General features: G+C 53.4%; 5 protein-coding genes across 5 annotated transcripts; 3 read left to right on the top strand and 2 right to left on the bottom strand.

Annotated features, from left to right (window-relative positions):
- Positions 1-128: 128 nt before the first annotated feature.
- H310_14365 (hypothetical protein) lies at positions 129-854 on the top strand (the record flags this gene model as incomplete). Its single annotated transcript, XM_008882211.1, has 2 exons — positions 129-260; positions 411-854. The coding sequence occupies 2 exons, from the start codon at positions 129-131 to the stop codon at positions 852-854; spliced, it is 576 nt and encodes a 191-aa protein (XP_008880433.1).
- Positions 855-2,496: 1,642 nt separating this feature from the next.
- H310_14363 (hypothetical protein) lies at positions 2,497-9,380 on the top strand. The gene has a single exon (XM_008882209.1). The coding sequence runs from the start codon at positions 2,519-2,521 to the stop codon at positions 3,545-3,547; it is 1,029 nt and encodes a 342-aa protein (XP_008880431.1). The 5' UTR covers positions 2,497-2,518; the 3' UTR covers positions 3,548-9,380.
- H310_14364 (hypothetical protein) lies at positions 3,757-9,361 on the bottom strand. The gene has a single exon (XM_008882210.1). The coding sequence runs from the start codon at positions 9,178-9,180 to the stop codon at positions 3,898-3,900; it is 5,283 nt and encodes a 1,760-aa protein (XP_008880432.1). The 5' UTR covers positions 9,181-9,361; the 3' UTR covers positions 3,757-3,897.
- Positions 9,381-10,830: 1,450 nt separating the features above from the next.
- Positions 10,831-11,402, bottom strand: H310_14362 (hypothetical protein; the record flags this gene model as incomplete). Its single annotated transcript, XM_008882208.1, has 2 exons — positions 10,831-10,893; positions 10,938-11,402. 2 exons carry the CDS (start codon positions 11,400-11,402, stop codon positions 10,831-10,833), a joined length of 528 nt encoding a protein of 175 aa, XP_008880430.1.
- A 1,600-nt stretch (positions 11,403-13,002) lies between these two features.
- H310_14361 (hypothetical protein) lies at positions 13,003-17,671 on the top strand. The gene is made up of 15 exons (XM_008882207.1): positions 13,003-13,424; positions 13,476-13,723; positions 13,834-14,001; positions 14,049-14,355; positions 14,413-14,609; positions 14,668-14,813; positions 14,866-14,995; positions 15,050-15,195; positions 15,284-15,404; positions 15,457-15,724; positions 15,783-15,922; positions 16,178-16,276; positions 16,361-17,017; positions 17,070-17,290; positions 17,338-17,671. The coding sequence occupies exons 1-15, from the start codon at positions 13,016-13,018 to the stop codon at positions 17,411-17,413; spliced, it is 3,333 nt and encodes a 1,110-aa protein (XP_008880429.1). The 5' UTR covers positions 13,003-13,015; the 3' UTR covers positions 17,414-17,671.
- The last annotated feature ends 794 nt before the right edge of the window (positions 17,672-18,465 follow it).

Raw genomic sequence — 18,465 nt, 5'->3', positions numbered from 1 at the left:
AGCAAACTTGAAGCCTTTTTTATTCACGCCATGACGCATTTCGTGACTTTCTGGTCTACGGTGATCCGGCGTATGGGGTCCTTCAAAGGATTTGCTCCGGGTACAAAGGCACTCACTTGGACGAACGAATGTCCGAATTCAACTCGAACATGAGTGAAGTCCGTCAGGCCGTTGAGTGGTCGTTTGAGATCATGAAGAAGAACTGGGCAATGGTTGGTTACAACATGCAGCAAAAAATTATGCTGCAAAACGTCGGCAAGGTGATTATGATTGCAATGTTGTTCACTAATTGCCACTGTTGCTATTATGGTGGGAATCAAGTTAGCAGCTATATCAACCTCACTCCACCGATGTTGGAGCAGTATTTGCAGACACCAATGTAACATAAGTGAACTTAATTCGCGGTTAAGCAAATGACGAATAAGTTGCATCATGTCGTCATTTCGTTTTCTGTCGTCCTCACGTTGCTGAATTCGCTCAAGTCTATCCTTTTCACGTTCTTTGAGCTCCATTTCACGTTCTTTGAGCTCCATTTCGAACTTGTACTTCTTGAACTCGAGGCGCTCCTGCTCAAGGGCGATTTCACGCGCTTGAGTCTCAAAAATGGCCATGCGTTTGCGACTCAAAACATCACTGTCAGTAGAGTCATCACCCTCAAACGACGTACGACGTCCACGCAACATTGCTTGGTCCCGCACAAATCCTGCCGTCGCCTCCTTTTCTGCTGCCTTGGCAGCCGAGGATGTTCGCTCTGCTTGGCGCTGGTCGCAGGCTTCATCGAAGAGCTGGACAAGCTCATCCAGAAGGATGATCTTGCCTGTCTCGTCTTGTTCAACGCCGGAGAGGTACTCTGAGCTCTCTTGAACTTCTTGTGTACTCGAATCAACTGGTAGAAGCGGTTGGAAGCCTTCTTGCCGTCCAAGCCACTTCTACCATTTGGGCGCTTGGCGTAGCTTCATCGCAACGGCATCCCACGCTTTCATCGCGTTCTTCGCTTGCTTGAAGGGCAGGTCGATGTTAACTTGAGTCAATAGACTCAAGTCGTCAGCGTCGCTCCACCACTTGCGAGCCTGTTGGCCTTCTGTGAAGTCGGACGCATGAACGTCGTCATGGTTTGATCGTGCAACCAGTAGTGTTATTCGGATACAGCGGATGGTCAGCTCGCCACAAACTCGAAGGATTTTACAGCCGATGCAACAAGTTTTTGCAGGTTGGCTGCAAATTTATCAATACAAAGAGAATCCGTTGCGGATAGAACAGAACTGCAAGTTGCGAAATCTGTCTAACATTGTGGTTTTACTCCAAAAGTAGACAATTGGCAAAATTGTAGCGAACAGAACAGAAGTCGGCAAACTTTGACGCAGCCAATCAGAGCTACTGCTACTTCCATCAATTCTGAACCTCAACATGGCCGCGTCAGGCGCTCACATTCTCCTGCAAGCAGTTGTGCGCGACCATGCATCGCACAGCACCAAGTATCACTGCCTCTACGGATATTATATGCTTGGTCTCTCCAAAGCATACCTTGCAACACAGTACTCGAAGCACAAATCTACAATCACGCTTGGATAATGAGCTACAGGGCCAACGGATCTGTTGGGACCAGACTGGTTTACGGGGAGGATGTGGAGTTGATGTGTTCTCGGTGCTTGCTGATGGAACGAACAGGACCTCACGCTTAAGATGGATCATGGATGCGTCACAGATAGCACGCACCACCTCCTCAACGGACGACGCTTGCACGGATACAATGTCGAGAGGGAACCCCGACGACTGTCCTTTAAAGCTCCGCACACTTGGCACGTGGCGAAAGCTGAACAAGTGACCGATATCTGCGTGCGTCTGTTGGTCCAAGCCAGCAGAACTCTCCATGGTCGCTGCTGCTGACTCCTTTGAACTCGACTCATTTGAATTGAAACACGAAAACAACGTCCGGTAAAAGTAACTTGACATATGTATGTGCCAAATTGTGCGTCAATCGTGCTGCGTCAGAATTTTTCACGCTGTGAAGTCTAGTTTCGAACTGACGCGACAATATTAACACGACGAATTTGTCGTCCCACTGGGGATACTTTTCCGTCGCTCACAGCATTACAAGGCTTTTTGGCCGAGCAATTTTTTTATTTTTGATTTTTTCTTTGATGGAACCCAAGTAGACTACTGTAATGTCCACTGTCCAAACTGGAAATCCTTCGACAAATTGTGATGAAATACGCATACTTTTCCCTCGTGAACTCGACGTCCATGAACTTCAACGATGGATGTGCACCACCAACATACCCTCAGCAAGGGGACATGGGCTTCAGCAACGATAGAGATTGCTATCCCTTGCCCAGCAGCTTCACCGCAGCCATGGCATGGCGGACGGAAGTGCTGTCGCCTATTGGAGTCCACCCAGGTAAGGAGTCAAATAGTGTCAAATTAAATATGAAACTGACTATGGGTGTATGCAATCGATGAACAACGGCGCGAAGAATGCAATGGAATTCGACCAAGTTGCACGATCCTCGACGCCACCATGACGGGAGCTGCCACCGCCGTGCTGACGTCGGTGGATCTCATGGCTGTACTCTCATCGTTCCAGCAAGGCGCGTTCTGCATGGTGCTGGACTTGACAAGTCAGATATGGTACGCTGGAATCTCGCCATCGTTCCTCAAGACGTTCCACTACTGCAACATCGAACGCCTCGTCCACGTCATGACGTCCTGGTATGCCACGTACGATTTCGCCGCGAGTCTGCCCAAGGTATTCCGTGCCGTGCCGTATATGCGACCCATCGTGGCTTATGAAGCCGTGTACTCTGGGAATGCGGCAGTCGTGCACTTGCTCCACCGTCAGTTTGGCATCACGTCGTTTCGAGATCCCTTGATCGATATTGCAACGTACCAACGTCACGACGACGAAGCTGGACGGCAAAAGCAGTTGAACATGGTACAGCTCTTGCACTTCTTGGGCCATCCTGGGTGTTCTCGCGCGGCCCTAAACCATGCCATCGACCACAATCACGTCGACTTGGTCCGCTTCTTCGCCACACATCGGACAGAAGGATGCGACACCGGGCTCGTCTGGGCGTCGTCGTCGTTATCGTTGGAGATGGTGCAAGTGCTCCATCAGTGCACAGCGGTCCGATTCACGGCGGCTGTGATGGACCAAGCTGCCAGTCGAGGAAACTTGAAAATTGTGCAATTTTTACACGAGAACCGACGAGAAGGATGCTCGACCAAGGCCATGGACTGGGCAGCCGGCAATGGTTACTTGGAAATGGTTCGCTTTTTACACGACAATCGCACCGAGGGCTGCACGACGAAGGCCCTGGACGATGCTACCAAACATCGCCATTGGAATGTCGCGCGCTTCTTGATCGAAAAGCGACCCGAAGGCGGGACAGCACTCGCGCACCACGCGCTGCAGAAAGCTCACCAAATCGAGTTGCTCAAGGCCCTACGTCTGCGCCATAAACTGTCTCGAGCTGAGAAAAAACATCTGAAGTTGCTACAAGAAATGGAACGGTTGGGAACCGAGCTGCAAATGTGCACCATCACCTGAGTGCTATCTCCCAACATTCCTGCCGCCGCGAATCCAACCTCGTTCGATTTGGTTGGATCTGTAGAGATCTCACACGGCGAAGAGCAATGCACACACCCAAACCGTGCTCAGCCCACCTCCTGCGCATGGAAGAGGTCCTACCGTGAGCAGAGTTATTTGCGCATAGAACGCCATAGCGGACGACGTTCCTCTTTGAACGAATTCTCGTGGGGGGTTTGCCCGACCTGAATCCAAATTGGCTCGACGCGTCCTGCTCAAGAACGCCCCTTCACTCCAACAAGTATTTACACGCAAATCGTTTAGCCATGTCTGCATTCCAGCCTTGATCGCTTGAACTGGGCACCTCCAACTCAGTCTCTCACGGGAACACTGTACGCCAGCTCGAATGGCACGTCGTTGGGCATCGCAATCGAGAAACAGCGCCACAACTTGACGTCCATGACATAACACGTTTTGCCCCAACGGACCGACAAGAGACCGTTGAGCAAGGCGGACGCACCGTCCATGTAGTACACGCCTTGGTGCAGCCAGTGGCGCTTGTCAAAGAGATGGTTGGCTGCTGAGCTCAGCAGCAACGAGTGGATCGCATTGGTCCGTAACATGGAGCCAAAGTAGCGCCGAATTCCAATGTAGCTCGCCACGTTACTGATCCAAATGATGGCGATGAGCGAGTAGAGACGCCGAATGTCCCCGATGGCCACAATGCCGGTCTGGCACACCAATTGAAGGTCCATCTGGTCCACTTGGCAGGCCGGATCCATGCGAACTCGATGCACGACGGGCGACACCAACGTCAAAATCGCCACCACGATCCACACGACCATGCTGCTGACGGGAGCGTAGTACTGCGTGTACGCGTCCGTCCAAACCATAAAGAGATCGTTCACGATGTACACAAGCCACGTGACTTCACCCGCGCCCAAGATTGTCTCGTACCATGGGAGGGTCGGCACGGAAAAGCCCACAATGCCATACCCTCTCGACTCGAGCTCCAACGTTGACGTGCTTAAGAGACAGACCGCAGTGACGCCACGGAGGAACAGAAGCGGTCGACCGACCCACACCATGCCGCCCACGCGGTTCAGTTCGTACATGTTGATTCCTTCGACACGCCCTCGGCTCGCGACGAACGAGATGCAGACGAGGGCGGCAAGGCCGAGCATGACCCCCGTGACATATTGGACCCCCGACCGGGCATACGCAGCAAACGTTGTCGGCATTTCCATCGCTTGCACGGTTTGACTGCTTGTGGTAGCCCAGTCTGTGACGACCGTGACCGCGCCGCGGTCGCCTTCGAACGCGACAACATCGCGACTCCCCATCGCCCACTCGATCACGTACAGCCAGCTCCACATGTCAAACGTCGGGTCGTTTGGATCCATCAACATACTCGTGCCAATTTCAAGCGGGGCCGACTCGGCCTCGCGAATGTATTGCATCAAGGACACGTTGAGCTGCCGCACTTGGGCTGCCGCCGACCGCGCCATCGCTTCGATCGCGTCCGTGTCGTCTGTCGCAATGAAAGTTTGTATAAAGCGCCGTGCTTCGGCCAAGTACTGGGTTTGGCACCGGTGCGGCGACGCATCGTGCCAGCACACACCGTCGATTGTGGATTCACTTGCCACGCTAAGACCCGCTGCCATGACAGAAATGATCAAGTTGTCCAACGTGGGATAAAAGGATGCGCCAAGAACAGGACCGCAGTTGAAGTCGCGCATCGTGAGTTGCGTGAGCGCCACCAAGGGGTACGGAGTCGACTCTTGACACGTCATGCTGCCGCCATACGTATATGGATGCGCCAGGAGCTTGAACTTGGACGGCACGATCTCGACAAGGTCCATCGTTGTGTTGAAAAACATTTCCGGGCCAACAACAGGATGGGCAGCCAGCGCTCGACGAAGCACGTCCGCCCCAGTCGCAATCGTGTGGCGCACGGCGTCGGGACAGGCAACGAGTCTCATGTCGATCGAGCCCAACGGACCAATGTCCCGACCGACTGCCTCAAACGCTTCGTAGAGGGGCGCCTGCAGCGTGCCGTTTTGAAGCAGGACACTCAACATGGTGTGGTTGGCAAAGGCAAAGTTGGCACTCGTGGCAATCAAGCTCTTCCCGCCGACAACGCTTGTGTTGGCGGTGACGGCCCATAAATCGTTGGCGAGCCCCCAGTACATCTTGAACGAGGTTTGCCATGCCAGGTTCAACGACCCGTTCCCGCGACTTAATGTCAGGGGGTACTGCACCCCAAATGCATTCTCGACCAAATATGTGTTGACGAGCCCATGCTTCTTGAACGATTGCCACTGCACCGAGTACTTGTCGAGGCCCGCACGCTTCCAAGCACTCGTTTCGTCAGGCATGGCTAACAACAACGCATTGCGCTGGATTTGATCGAGCCATCGTTGGCCTTCCGCACTGGACTTTAGTTCGTCCGCGATGGCAACGTCAAATGCCGTTCCCCAGCATTGCGTCCACGCAGTCCAGTCGACATTTCGCAGCACCGTCTCCAAATACACCGCTCCATTCGACACGTCAGCAACGCATCGTGCTTGACGTGCGTTGGAATTTGCCATCGGCCACTGTCGCTTCCAGTCCACCCAACAGTACTGCGTCGAGATCCAAGGCACGACGGTGCACGGGTCGGACCGCCGCAAGCCCGCAATGGCGGTCTCTACCTCGATCAACTGGTTGAGTTGAACGGCTAGGCCAACCCCAGCGGGTATCGAGGTCGTAATTTTCGGGTTGGAGTAGTTTCGCCACACTGACGTCCACTGCGGTTCGTCGAGCCGCGTCGCCATCTCGGTCGGGCGCAGCATGAATTGCTGGTTGAACCAATCTGCAAGGACCACGTGATGGCCTGTCATGTTGAATGTGGCCCAGTAAAAGTCGTTGGCAAAATTTACGCTCGACACGGCTATGTATGACACACTTCCCACACCCGTAACGACGACGTAGCCAACCCCAGCCACGACTGTGACGTAGCGTAGAATTTTGCCTGTCGAGAGCAGCGATGGGTCGATCTCTTGCAGGGTGCGTCCCGCAAACGTTGGACATGGAAACGATGTGGCGTTTCCGTGATAGGATGATGTGGCTGGAAGGAGGACCCACAGCTTGACGTCAAATATCCAGTGGTGGCTTCGATATGAAATCGGAACGAGCCCAGTCATGATGCAGGTTACGCTGTCCAGCTCCCACGCATACTCGTGCGCTTGTGGCCGCAGGAACGACTCTGCTGCGCCATACAATGACAGCGGCGCCTGTGGTTGACGCGGCCTCGTTCCTTTCAACGCGAACGCGACCACGATGCCAACGAGTGGGGCGACAGTTTGAACCACGAGCAGCTGAGCAAGTCGACTCCACCATCCGGTTCGAAGTACACCCGATGTGCAATCGAGCCCTTGGTCGATGCGAATTCCAGTGCACCGTCGATCGAGCACCATGTCAATTTGCACGGGATGCACCAGCTCGATTCCGAATGTGATTGCCGACGCCAAGACCGTAGCGATCGCCGTACAATGCTCCGCGAGACTTCCCGTAAACACTAGCAAAACATCACTGACGACGAAGCAAACCCACGTCGATTCACTCGCGACCAGGAGCGTTTCCCCAAGTGGACGCGTCGTAGCCACGAGCTTGGCACCGCCAATGTCTTGCGCGATGGTCGCTGTCGTCGAACTCAGCACGACCAAACCTGTCAGGCCTCGCAATACGAGCAGACATCGTCCAATCCAGACAAATGTCGCCACGCGATGGAAAGCCAGGACATTCCGCCCACGAAAGCGATGCCCGCTCCACGCAGCGTACAAGACCATTAAACACCCGAGGGCGATGCTCACGATCGTTGTATACATCACCATGTAGTACACCGTTTGAGGCCCTTCGTAGTCACTCTTTGTCTGGCTGCTCCCTGGAAGCAGCAGCGTCGGGTTGACGTCGGAGATCATAAACACGGTCGAGACATCCCCTTCCAACCGCACAACTTCTCGCTTGCCTCGAACCCACTCGACAATGGCCAGCCATCCAACAAACGACCAAGTCGAGTCGTCGGGGGCCAGCAGTGGTTGCCGAAGTAAGAACCAGTGGCCCGAGGCGTTCGTGGCGTACTGGAAAAATGCCACGGGCGGCAAATCAGGCAGTGCTGGTGCACGCCATGGCGTCGACTGTGCAAGCATCTGCCAAAAGTCCGCGATCTCAACCAGAGTATGCACGCATGCAGCCGGGTCGGTTGCGTGCGACGCGCAGATGGCGCGGACATCCGTGGGACCAGCCATCAGTAGTGCAAACAAAACGTGTGTGGGGTCGGCGACGATCTGGAATGGATTCATGGACCCGCACGTGTCGTCGAAGCTATACTGTGCCTGAGGGAACGAGGTGGGGCCATTGAACAAGCACAGAAGATTCCCGCCATAGTATTCCATTTCGTGGCCCACGAGAAAGCTGGGCGGAGCTGGAGCGAGCACAACGCTGGGCCACGCGACCACCCGACGCGTCAAGATCGCGGACGGCCACACAACGTCATTCAACAGCAACGAGAACGTGGCAAAGATGTCCAAGATGGGTCGAGGTACCGGCTCATACAGGACGTCGACCGACCCAAACGGACTGATGTTGTCGTAAAAGAGCCCCACTTGACGCACGTACTCGTTGTGCTCGTCTTGAAGGGGGTAAAACGATGAGAACTCGGTGCCATCGACTTCAAAATGGTTGGCATCTCCCCGGACGAGACTTTGGTTCAAATACGCCAGAATGCCCACATCGTTGCGAAAGTTCCAAAACATGTTGCCGGTGGTCCATGGGCCGACATCGAACGGCGACGATTTTACGAGGACCACTTGGCGCTGCTTCAATGCGTTCACGACCTCGATCGATTCCGACATGGACAACTTGAAGTTGTTGTGGTACGTCATGTCAAACCGCGTCAAGTTGCGCGCCGTGAGATACGCGACTTCGTCCTCCACGGATAGTGCCAACGAGTGCAGCGGCCGTTCGTTCAACCACTGCGCTCCTTCTCGAGTCTTTTGCAGTGCCAGCGCTATCGTGATCGTCCACGCGCCGTGGTTTGCGTCAAAGTAGTCGGTCCAGTTGGTGTTTCGAAGCGTCGTTTCCAAGTAGTTGGCAGCGTTGTCCACGTAGTTGGCTAAGCACCGCTTCGCGCGAGCGCGAGTATGTGCGAGCTCCCACCGCCGATCCAAGTCGACCCAACAGTACTGCACGTACAATGTGGCCACAGCGGAAGTCGTCGCTGCACGGAGGTCTCGAACAGCATGACGGATCGTGTTGAGTTCTGTGTAAAACACTTTTCTCGCATACCCGGCCTCAAAAGTGGCCTGGACATCGTCGCTAGCGTAGTTTCTCGACATTGGACGGTGGACCGCCCATACATTGGCAGTTTGGTGCGTGAGCAGCTCGTCGTTGATGACGTCGACAAGATAAACGGCAAACCCCGTGCCGTTGTACGTGGGCCAGTACAGGTCGTTGGTGCACGACGGCGCGAGGACGACGCAATACATGACCATGCATGCCAGCGTGCATGCTAGATACACCAGACTTCCCTTTGCCTGTCGTCGGTTCGGTCGAGTGCATGCAACAGGGTCGACGGCCATCGTCGGCACGTCACTCCAACGTGGCGCGATCATGTCGGCAATATCTGTACGGACGCCTGCTGAACGCGCGAGATTCCACGTCAGCGACACTGTGGCGTCGGCGCTGTTTCTTAACGAATGCACACCGCCCTGGCCAAGACGGTACGCGCGCCTCGTTTGGATGGATATCGGGCCGACGGCGGAATTCGGACGTGAGTTCTACGACCAACAAACGACTCGGGAACCGACCTCGCCGCATCCGAAACTGCGACCGTTTCGTCGTGAAACGGCCCCATTTTGCTGGTCGAGCGCACGCTGTCGTCTGGTGCAGTCGGCACTGGGAGTAGATCGTGGCTCGGTGCACGGCGGGAAAGGCACGATGGTTCGTATGCCACTCGAGAATGCACCTGATGGCGGCGTCATACCGCGGGCCCCCGGTTTGTAGTCAACATGTTGTGCACGATTTAGTCAGGTCATCCGCCGTCCTTGTCACACCATGGCAGGTCTGCCAGGAAAACATGTCGCGGCGGCGGCGGTCGAGCGCACACATCGACGACGCGCGGAGCAACCCAAGCGCTGTCAAGCTTGGAGTCGATGTAGCGGGCGACTGACCTTCACAACCCAGCGCCACGATGCAGCTCCAACATGTTTTGGCGTTCCAATTGTTCGCGATGTCGAGATGGCGAAGGTCCAGACGTACCCCAAGCACTACCGCAGGTTCATACTGGACTCTTGGCGGATGTGACACACATTGTCGGGCATGTCTCGATCCGGAATGGCGTCTTCGTACGCAGTGGCTGTCATGACGGATGGATCGGCCCGTCGTCGTCTCGAATATGGTCACAACGATGCGACTCGCCAAAGGCGTCTCTCTCGAGAACATGCACAGCCACCTCGACATGTTGTTGACTCCGAGGCATGACGGTCGACCCATTTTTGCCACGGAGCTGCATTTTCCTGGCGACTACACACCAACGAGCTCACGACCGCACGAATCGCCACGTCGATGCTAGTCCTTCGATACACTTATCACGGGCAAAGCAAACGTGACGCTTGAGCCGAACCCACCGATACATCCCCCTCCACTCGGTTGTTTTTCCGATGCAGCATTTGGGCTCTTGCAACAGATAAGTACACTGGACGTTCCTCGAACAGTGTGGGTGTCGCAGCGGCGCAACGAAACAATCTCCATCGTGGGTTGTCGACTTCGTCGTCATTTGTTTCGAAGGCGCATCACCCTGCCCATACGCACGGATGGGCTTGCCTTGCATCCAACACGTACCTACCTCGGTGCAGCGTCCCCAGGGGGGGAATAGCACGACCCGTCCGCGAGTTGGGTGCCGACCATGCATTTGAAAACCGAGCGGTCGCCACACTGAACCGATGGCTCGTGTCCCCAGCAAAGTACAGTGCGAACGGTGGTCGCCAGCCACCACCGACTTGGCGGCTGGCGCGTATCGCATGTGGAAATCTGAGATTTTGTCAGGTGTCAGCGACGATGTGGATCGACCGAGTGGTCGCCAGAAACTTCGCACGCATGATTGTGTCGAATGCGAGCTCCGACAGCACATGACGTTGCGTGCGATGGCTTGGATCGCGACCCCGTCATGTAGAACTGGTTTCTCGAATCTCCCACGAACGAAGGAGCAGCATGTTAAGTCCCACTTAGCGGATTTCGATGCAAGCGCCACGATGTCGACGAATTTATAGCGCGTCAACCCCGTACAACACCACATCGACGACGGGATGCTGTCCCCACACTACAATCTAGGCATGGTCCGCGTCATGGGCGCAAGCAGGAATAGGTCGACGACATACATGAGATCTCGCAGCATCTGGACGTCGTCGAGGGTGAACTCGGTCGTTGGCTTGGGGCTTTGCCGTTCCATGTCGGCCGATGGATCGTCGTCGTTCAGGTAGGGTATGGGGTCGATTGGTGTGGGGGACTCGATCATGGCGACGTGCCGCTGTGTCGTCCCCGTCGGGTGGTTGTGTGCTGTGTGTAGTTTGGCAGGTGGAGGCGCCGTTGCGGCCAGCGCTGATTTGGCCAGTCGTTCTTGGCGCTTTCGACTCCGCCGTTTTCGCGCGTACGCTTTTTGGACCAAATTCGCGCGATCGCGATGGAGGGCGCACAGCGAATGCAAGTCGCCATTGTCCTTGAGCGTGCGTGGGTTGTGGCAATTTTTGTACGCGTACCGGCACTTGGTGTCGACGTGCCGACGCGCGGTCTTTCCCGCGCTGACTCGTGGCTCGGACGACATGCAATTCGAGCCCATCCGTCCAGAATGGAAATGACGCACGAAGCATGTGGCTCGGCGACAGCCACCATGTCCGACCTGCTTCTCTGCGAAGACGAATCCTCTGAACCCACGGCACGCAGAAGATTATTTGCACGATCTTGAAAGTAGCACCACACCAACCAGCAGGCGCCATGGACCTGCCCCGACATGCTGGATTTTCTATCTACTATACACTCTGTCGAATTAAAGTACATAGTTGTGGCGTCGCTAGGTCCAATGGTGATTGCCAGGCCAAAACGAATGCCGCGGCACTACCACCGGATCGCAGCCCCGTCGTCGAGCTGCATAGCATCCCATCGATCGCGGCGACCACCGATGTGTGTCGCCAGCTCGAGTCCAAGTCGACTGGAAACAGCACAGGGCCAACGTTGGCCGTGTCAGGCGTGCATGTGCATGCGGTCTTGCGCGACAACACGGTTGTTCTCGAATGTGTTTGAGCGAATGTCCATGCTTGCGACAAAGGACACGTCGGCTTTCGTGGACGCGTGGTCTGGAGGTGCCGTTCTCGCACGTACCCACGGCGCAGACATCGCGATCGTTCCATTTCTGTGAACTCGACGCGAGCAATCGATGCCGTGGTTGACGAATTCATGGATCGACCGCGGATGAATCACGTACAATCGCAAGCACGGGGAGTTGCAATGAACTTGTGCGCCCCATCCATGGAGCTGGTCCGATGCCTGACATGCGACGCGTGATACGACGTCGCATGTTCCACAAGCTCCCTCCCCTGTCGTGAACGTGTGACAAGTTAAGCGAGATGCATCGACACGGCCTTTGTCTGGCGAGCCCATTTATGGCTGTGATGCGATGACACAACTCCTAGGACTGCTCTAAATCTTGGCGCCGACGCTACCGACGCCGCAATTTGTGCAAACCTTGCATGGGATGCCGTCTCCATGGCCACGATGGACGAAGACTTCAGCGGAAAACTTGACTTGGGTTCGCTCGAAATAACGTCTAGTTAATTTTTCTGCTCTCCTCCCAGTTGGCAATATTTTCATATCCAACCAATATATATATATATATTGTCGATTGGAATAAATATTGTCAAAATGTTGTGTTCTTTCGAGCGAAAATTCAGATTTTGACGTTATTGGGTGATTCAATACTAGTATACCTGATAAATTGATCTGATTGGCTGATGGAAAGCACGGGTTGAATCTAGCAGAGTGGCGCCATCGCGTTGGTCGTGTCCTTGCACCATGCGTTGTGGGTTGCGTCCCTTCGGCTTAACTTGGGAAATTGATGGAGTTCTGCGATGACATGGCGTTCCATTCTGGTGGGGTGTCCTTCGATCGAGGATGTGGGTGGCCAATAACGAGTTCGAAGGGCCGAACTAGCCAATCAAATACCGTTTTCGAAACACGGACCAATCGGATCAATTCATATTCCAGCGGCATGACTGAATGACTGGTTTCTATCCACGGATATTTCTACTTTCCTTCAATTTGGGATATTTTTCCTATTCCGATTAAAATAGTGTATACTGGGTCAAAATAACTCGAGAGAGGTATCTGGATAGCAGGGGGCAAATTATCCGTACATGCATGCCCAACTCTAGCACTTCAAAAGGGCGGCAAACACACATGAAGGCCCGCAAGCTTCATGCACGTGACTCTCCGAGCTCGTCGTACGTGCCGCGGTCCGATGCTTCGGACGAAGAAGACGAAGTTTCTTACGTGGGTACATCGCAGTCGTCGCAATCGCAGTCCCAGCCATCCGAACAGGTCAAGCACGAAGTGGGAATCATCGAAGAGATATACTGCGAAAACTTCATGTGCCACCGGAAGATGGTCGTGAAGTTGGGGCGCAATATCAACTTCATCACAGGCGAGAATGGAAGCGGGAAAAGCGCGATCATTGCCGCGCTGCAGATCTGTCTTGGCGCGAGCGCACGCACCACTCATCGTGGGAAGAGCCTGAAGAACTTGATTCGAAACTCGGATGGCGAACAACCACGACATGCACTCGTTCGTATTACTCTGTTCAATGACGGTACCATTCCTTCCTGCACACTCATCGACCGTCACGGACGTGATTCGATAGGTACCGGCAGCGACGCTTTCCGTCCGGAACAGTTTGGCCCACGCATTCAAGTCGAGCGAATCATTCGTTCAGAAGGTACCGCTGAATACCGCTTGAAGGATTCGGGAGGCCATCTCGTGTCTAAGTCCAAAGCCGACTTGGAAGCGATGCTTGACCATCTGAACATTCAAATTGAAAACCCATGCGCTGTACTCGACCAAGAGAACGCCAAGCTGTTCCTCAAGGGCGATCCCGTCGACAAATACAAGGTGAAGAACTCTACAAAGTCTCGAAGTATTGTGGCATGGCATCGTCTCCAGTGCATTTTCTGCCGTGGTTTACGCCACCGTTGAGTCGAAAGTGAACTGGATTTTTTTAGTTTTTCCTGCAATCGACCGATCTGTACAAGATGCGCGCTGTCTTTGCCAAGGTCGAGGACGAGACCAAAGTTCGAAAAGAATCCACCCTCGAGCACGAGCAGCGCAAAGTCCAGCTTCTAGAAAACGCCTGTGCCCAAGCCGAGAAGATGTACGAGAAGGCAAAAAGCGTACGAGTCGGTCCAGCAATCTATCTTGCCTGACAAGACCAATGTAGTTTGCTCACTTGGAAGAGAAACTTGAAGCCGTCAAGCACAGTTTGGCATGGTCGTTTGTGAATCTGAAAGAGACCGAGTGCGCCACCATGCGCGCCGAGCTGGAAGAATCGATCGCGCGGGCCGAGGGGCATCGCAAGAATGTCATAAAATATGACGCCCAGGTGGAGCAGCTCACAGCGGAGCATGCAGAACTGAAAAAGATCCTCGAGACAGAGGAACAGAACATAGCTCAACTGACACAACAGCAAGAAATGCTGAAACAACGACAAAAACAACTGCAATATCCGCTCCAATTGAAGAATGCTGGTATGGAGTTTGTGTGTGCCTGTACAAAAGTTAGATGTATGTGACAACACGTTGCAGAACGAAAACAGTTGGAGATGAATCTCCAAAAGAGCAAGAAGCGTCTCGAAGGTATCGAAAGAGAAAAGGCCAATAAACGTCAGCGCTTCCAAGAATACGTGAAGTCTTTGGAAAGCAAGCAAGCTCGGGCTGCGCAGGAACTTCAAGCGATCCAAAACAAGCTGGACGACGCCCTTGAAACAAAGCGCCAACTGGAGGTGCATGTCGACAATCGTCCGAAACGAAACAATGGCGTTATCAACAACGAATTCGTAGCGACGAGGCGAGGTGAATTTTACAGCGGAGCTCAACCAGTTGAACGACGAACTCGACAACATTAAAGCTCAACGCCGTGATTTACAAAATGAACGTGAGCGAGTGAGCAATCGTTTGGCGACTATTCGTGACCAGGCCAAAAATCGGTAGAATTCTTGTCTGCTAAATAGGCGATCTCTGGAACCAAAATGGATGTAGGCTACTCGCGTTTGGAAATGGCGTGCCGTATTTGAACGAGTTGATTCAAGACAACCTCCATCGGTTCTCGCAGCCTCCCATCGGACCTCTCGGATTATTCATCTCCATTCCCGAACACAAAAACCATTGGGTACACTCTTCGTCCTTTGAAAAAAACTGGGATTGAACCACGGTGGGTTTGTAGACCTTGGCCGTGGAGCTCATTTTGAAAAACGTGCTCAACAGTTACTTGGTGGCGTCTGGGCCGGACAAAGCCCTTCTTGACCGGTTGAAAGCAAAGGCCAACTGCCGCCAAGTGAGCATCCTGATTGCCAAGCGATCGTCACAACGGTACTTGATGGGGTTCAAAAGCCTCGATTATTTGAAATATGTATTTTGTTTTTGCTCTTTTCAAAACATCGTACCCATGGCGCGCTAGATATTCTGGCCTTCATGTACCCAGTGGCTCGCTACGAGACCACGCAGTGGCATCGATCTTGTCCGTGGAAGATCCAAACGTTTTCAACGTATTGGTCGATGTGGCCAAAATCGAATCCAAGGTAACGCTGTATGGAATTCAAACGCCATCAAGAACTGACGATTGGGTTTCAGTTGATTTTTGACTCGAGGAAAGAAGGAGAAGAAAAGGCAATCGCGTCAACGAGTGGGCGGTCGGTGCAATTCCACCCGAATATCGTGGAAGTTTACATTCCGAATGGCGACAAGTTTTTTGCGCGCAAGGGCAACTTGGGTTTTATTGCCAACAAGACATACAAGCACGCGCGGATTCTGTCACAGGACCATTCGGCCGAAGAGCACGAGTTGTCGGAGCGGTTGAACGTGCTTAATCGACAGTACCAAGTGCTCAAGCGTGATGAAGGTGGAAGATGCGATTGTATACCTGGTTGTAAATTGAATTCTCTTCGTGGTGTGAGTAGAACAAAGAATCGAACGAGGCAATGCCATGCACCGCGAGCAAGAAGCCCACGAACGCCACTTGCAAGACACTAGCCGAACTATCCATACACTCGAAACCGAACTGAATCGAGCCAAGCGACAACAAGACCAATCTATGGACGTAAGTTTTCTTACCACTGAGGAAACTTGGATCGGTGCTGAATGAATTCGACGTGAGTACAAAATGAAGTTGACATGGGTGGTGTTTGAAAATTGATCGATCCGTGGGCTACCACCACGTGCTTGTTTCTCAATCGAAATCGTGCATTTTGGATTCATCTTGTGTGGATTTTCCATTTTGATGGCAAGGCCATTGCGACGTATGAGTGGTATTTTTCGACAGAATATATCCTGTATGTTCTCATGCCAACGATAGACGTCGATCGGGGACACAACTGTGCTAGATGACGAAAAAATCGAAATCGAGTACGAAATGACCACGATGCACACTCGTTTGCAAACATTAAACGAAGAGGTACTCACGTGGCTGTTTGAAACAGAACGGCCTTCATTTTCCCCAGACGTCAGCTACATGTTCCTCTTTATTCGTAACTTGTAGTTGGAACACGGTGACCCAAACATCGCAGCGATTACCAACGAGCTATCCGAGCTGCAAACGCAAGAACACTGCATTCGTACTACGCTGAACGATACCAAGGAGCGCGCGATGGCGCTGTACCAACGCTTGATGCAGTCCATCGCGAAAAAGTTGAAAGCAACGCAGCATGCTGAGAAGCACGAAGCTGACATCAACGACAAGACTCGCGACGTCCAGGCGATGGAAGCTCAAGTTGAAGACAGCATCGCGAAAGCAACGACAATATGTCCTCGACTCAAGATCAAGTTTGAGCATCCGTCGTATTACAACACTCAAATCAAGGAGCTGACGCACCGTTTAAGCGTCGAGAAAGCGCAGTTCGACAACATGGACTTGGCCGAACTCGAGATCGACGTCCAGGAAAAGCGAGGCAAGCTCAACCAAAAAGCGCTCGAGTTCCAAGCGTTTTCCGATAATGTTCACCAAGTGAGTGCGATGCTTGTCGAGCGCAAGCTCAAGTGGGCGGCTCTACGCAAAGAAATTGCGACGCGAACGTCCATGGGCTTCAACAAGTACATGAAACACCGCAACTTTGCTGGGAAATTGAAATTTCACCACGACGATCAGCGGCTGGACATTGCTGTCGTGGCCAACGACGGCGGGACCAAACTGTCGATTGTATGCAACATGTTGATACTACCTGCAGATGTGTTGATTCTCGTGGTTGTAGGTGAATGACATGAAGCAACTGTCCGGCGGCGAGCGAAGTTATACGCAAGTGGCCCTCTTAATGGCGCTCGGCGAGTGCATCGAGTGCCCGTTCCGCGTCATGGATGAGTTCGATGTGTTCATGGACAGCATCAATCGAACGCAGACGCTGCAGCTCCTGATCGACACGGCGAAAACGGAAAAGACCAAGCAATTCATTTTCGTCACGCCCAACGACCTCAGGTACACTTGCTTTGAATAATGGACTTTGAATAATCTATATTTTGTAGTTCGATCAGGGAAGACCGCATGGTAAAAATCCAAAAGCTGCAGCCACCGCGCGATCGATTCGCGGGACATCCGTAAGAAACGGGGTACCCCGTGCGAGATGTTTCCTTCAAAACGATCGTGGGCCGAGGCCAAGAAAGAGAATCCTCAGACGGCGGTGCTTAGCTCGTGTGCAAGTGAGTTGTTCTCGAGTTGCATGGTTGGTATGGAGTGTTGATGGAAGACGTGATCTCATGATTTTGATGAGCGAGTGTGAGCTCTTTTTGTTGTTTGAGGCACGTCTCCATGCGGACACGTACACAACTCGAACAAATTCCATCCATTCGCGAACGTGTGGCAACGCACCAGCAACGCATCCGCCCTCGTCGTTCTCGCTGGGGAAGAGGCACGTGCTTACGACATGGTTGAATATCATCGAGTACGACAAGTGGGGCCTCTCCATGATCAACGATACGTCGCGATTATCTCGGCCAATGGGTACGTATGGGGGGCTGCTCGAAGGCCAGAAAGACGCTTGCCAGGCGATGTGCGTCGCCGGCGACAACCCGTCCGGGTTCATGTCGCGCGGATGACCACACGGACGGGATAGCCCGTGGCCATGGCCAGGACACTACAAACGTAGCTGGCACCAAGGGCTTGTCGAGCAGCGCGTCGTCGGGGCTTTACTTCATGCCCCATCACGCATGACGAGCTGGTTTGGCCAGTCCGTTTGGAAAGGATTGCAGTCCAAAGTTCATTCAACTCGTCGTCGCACGGCAAAGGGTCTGGAGTCTGTGGCCCGAAAAAGAAACGCCCCTCGTCGAGACTAACTTCAAACACCACGACGTGATTTGGTTGTCGCCCAATGTCGCCGCCGTGGCGAATCGCCCCGCACGCAATGTCCCGACGTGGTGCCCATCGTTGTGCATCGAAAACGCATTTTTCAACGAGCATTCAACTCAAAAGACGACCACCGACCATGGCTCTATCCACCGCACGTGGTCAACGACCTTGTTCAACCAGTTCCAATCTCGTGAGCCCCGTTTTATCTGCAGCCCTGGCGTCCCATGAGTTGATTGCGTGCGTCGTCGCAATGACCGGCACCTCTTTGTGATGACGGGGTGAAAAATATCACACGTTTGAAATGTCCA

The sequence above is a fragment of the Aphanomyces invadans genome, assembly GCF_000520115.1.
Source record: "Aphanomyces invadans strain NJM9701 unplaced genomic scaffold supercont1.67, whole genome shotgun sequence".
Lineage (NCBI taxonomy): Eukaryota > Oomycota > Saprolegniomycetes > Saprolegniales > Verrucalvaceae > Aphanomyces > Aphanomyces invadans.
This window is presented reverse-complemented; position numbering and strand designations above follow the sequence as displayed.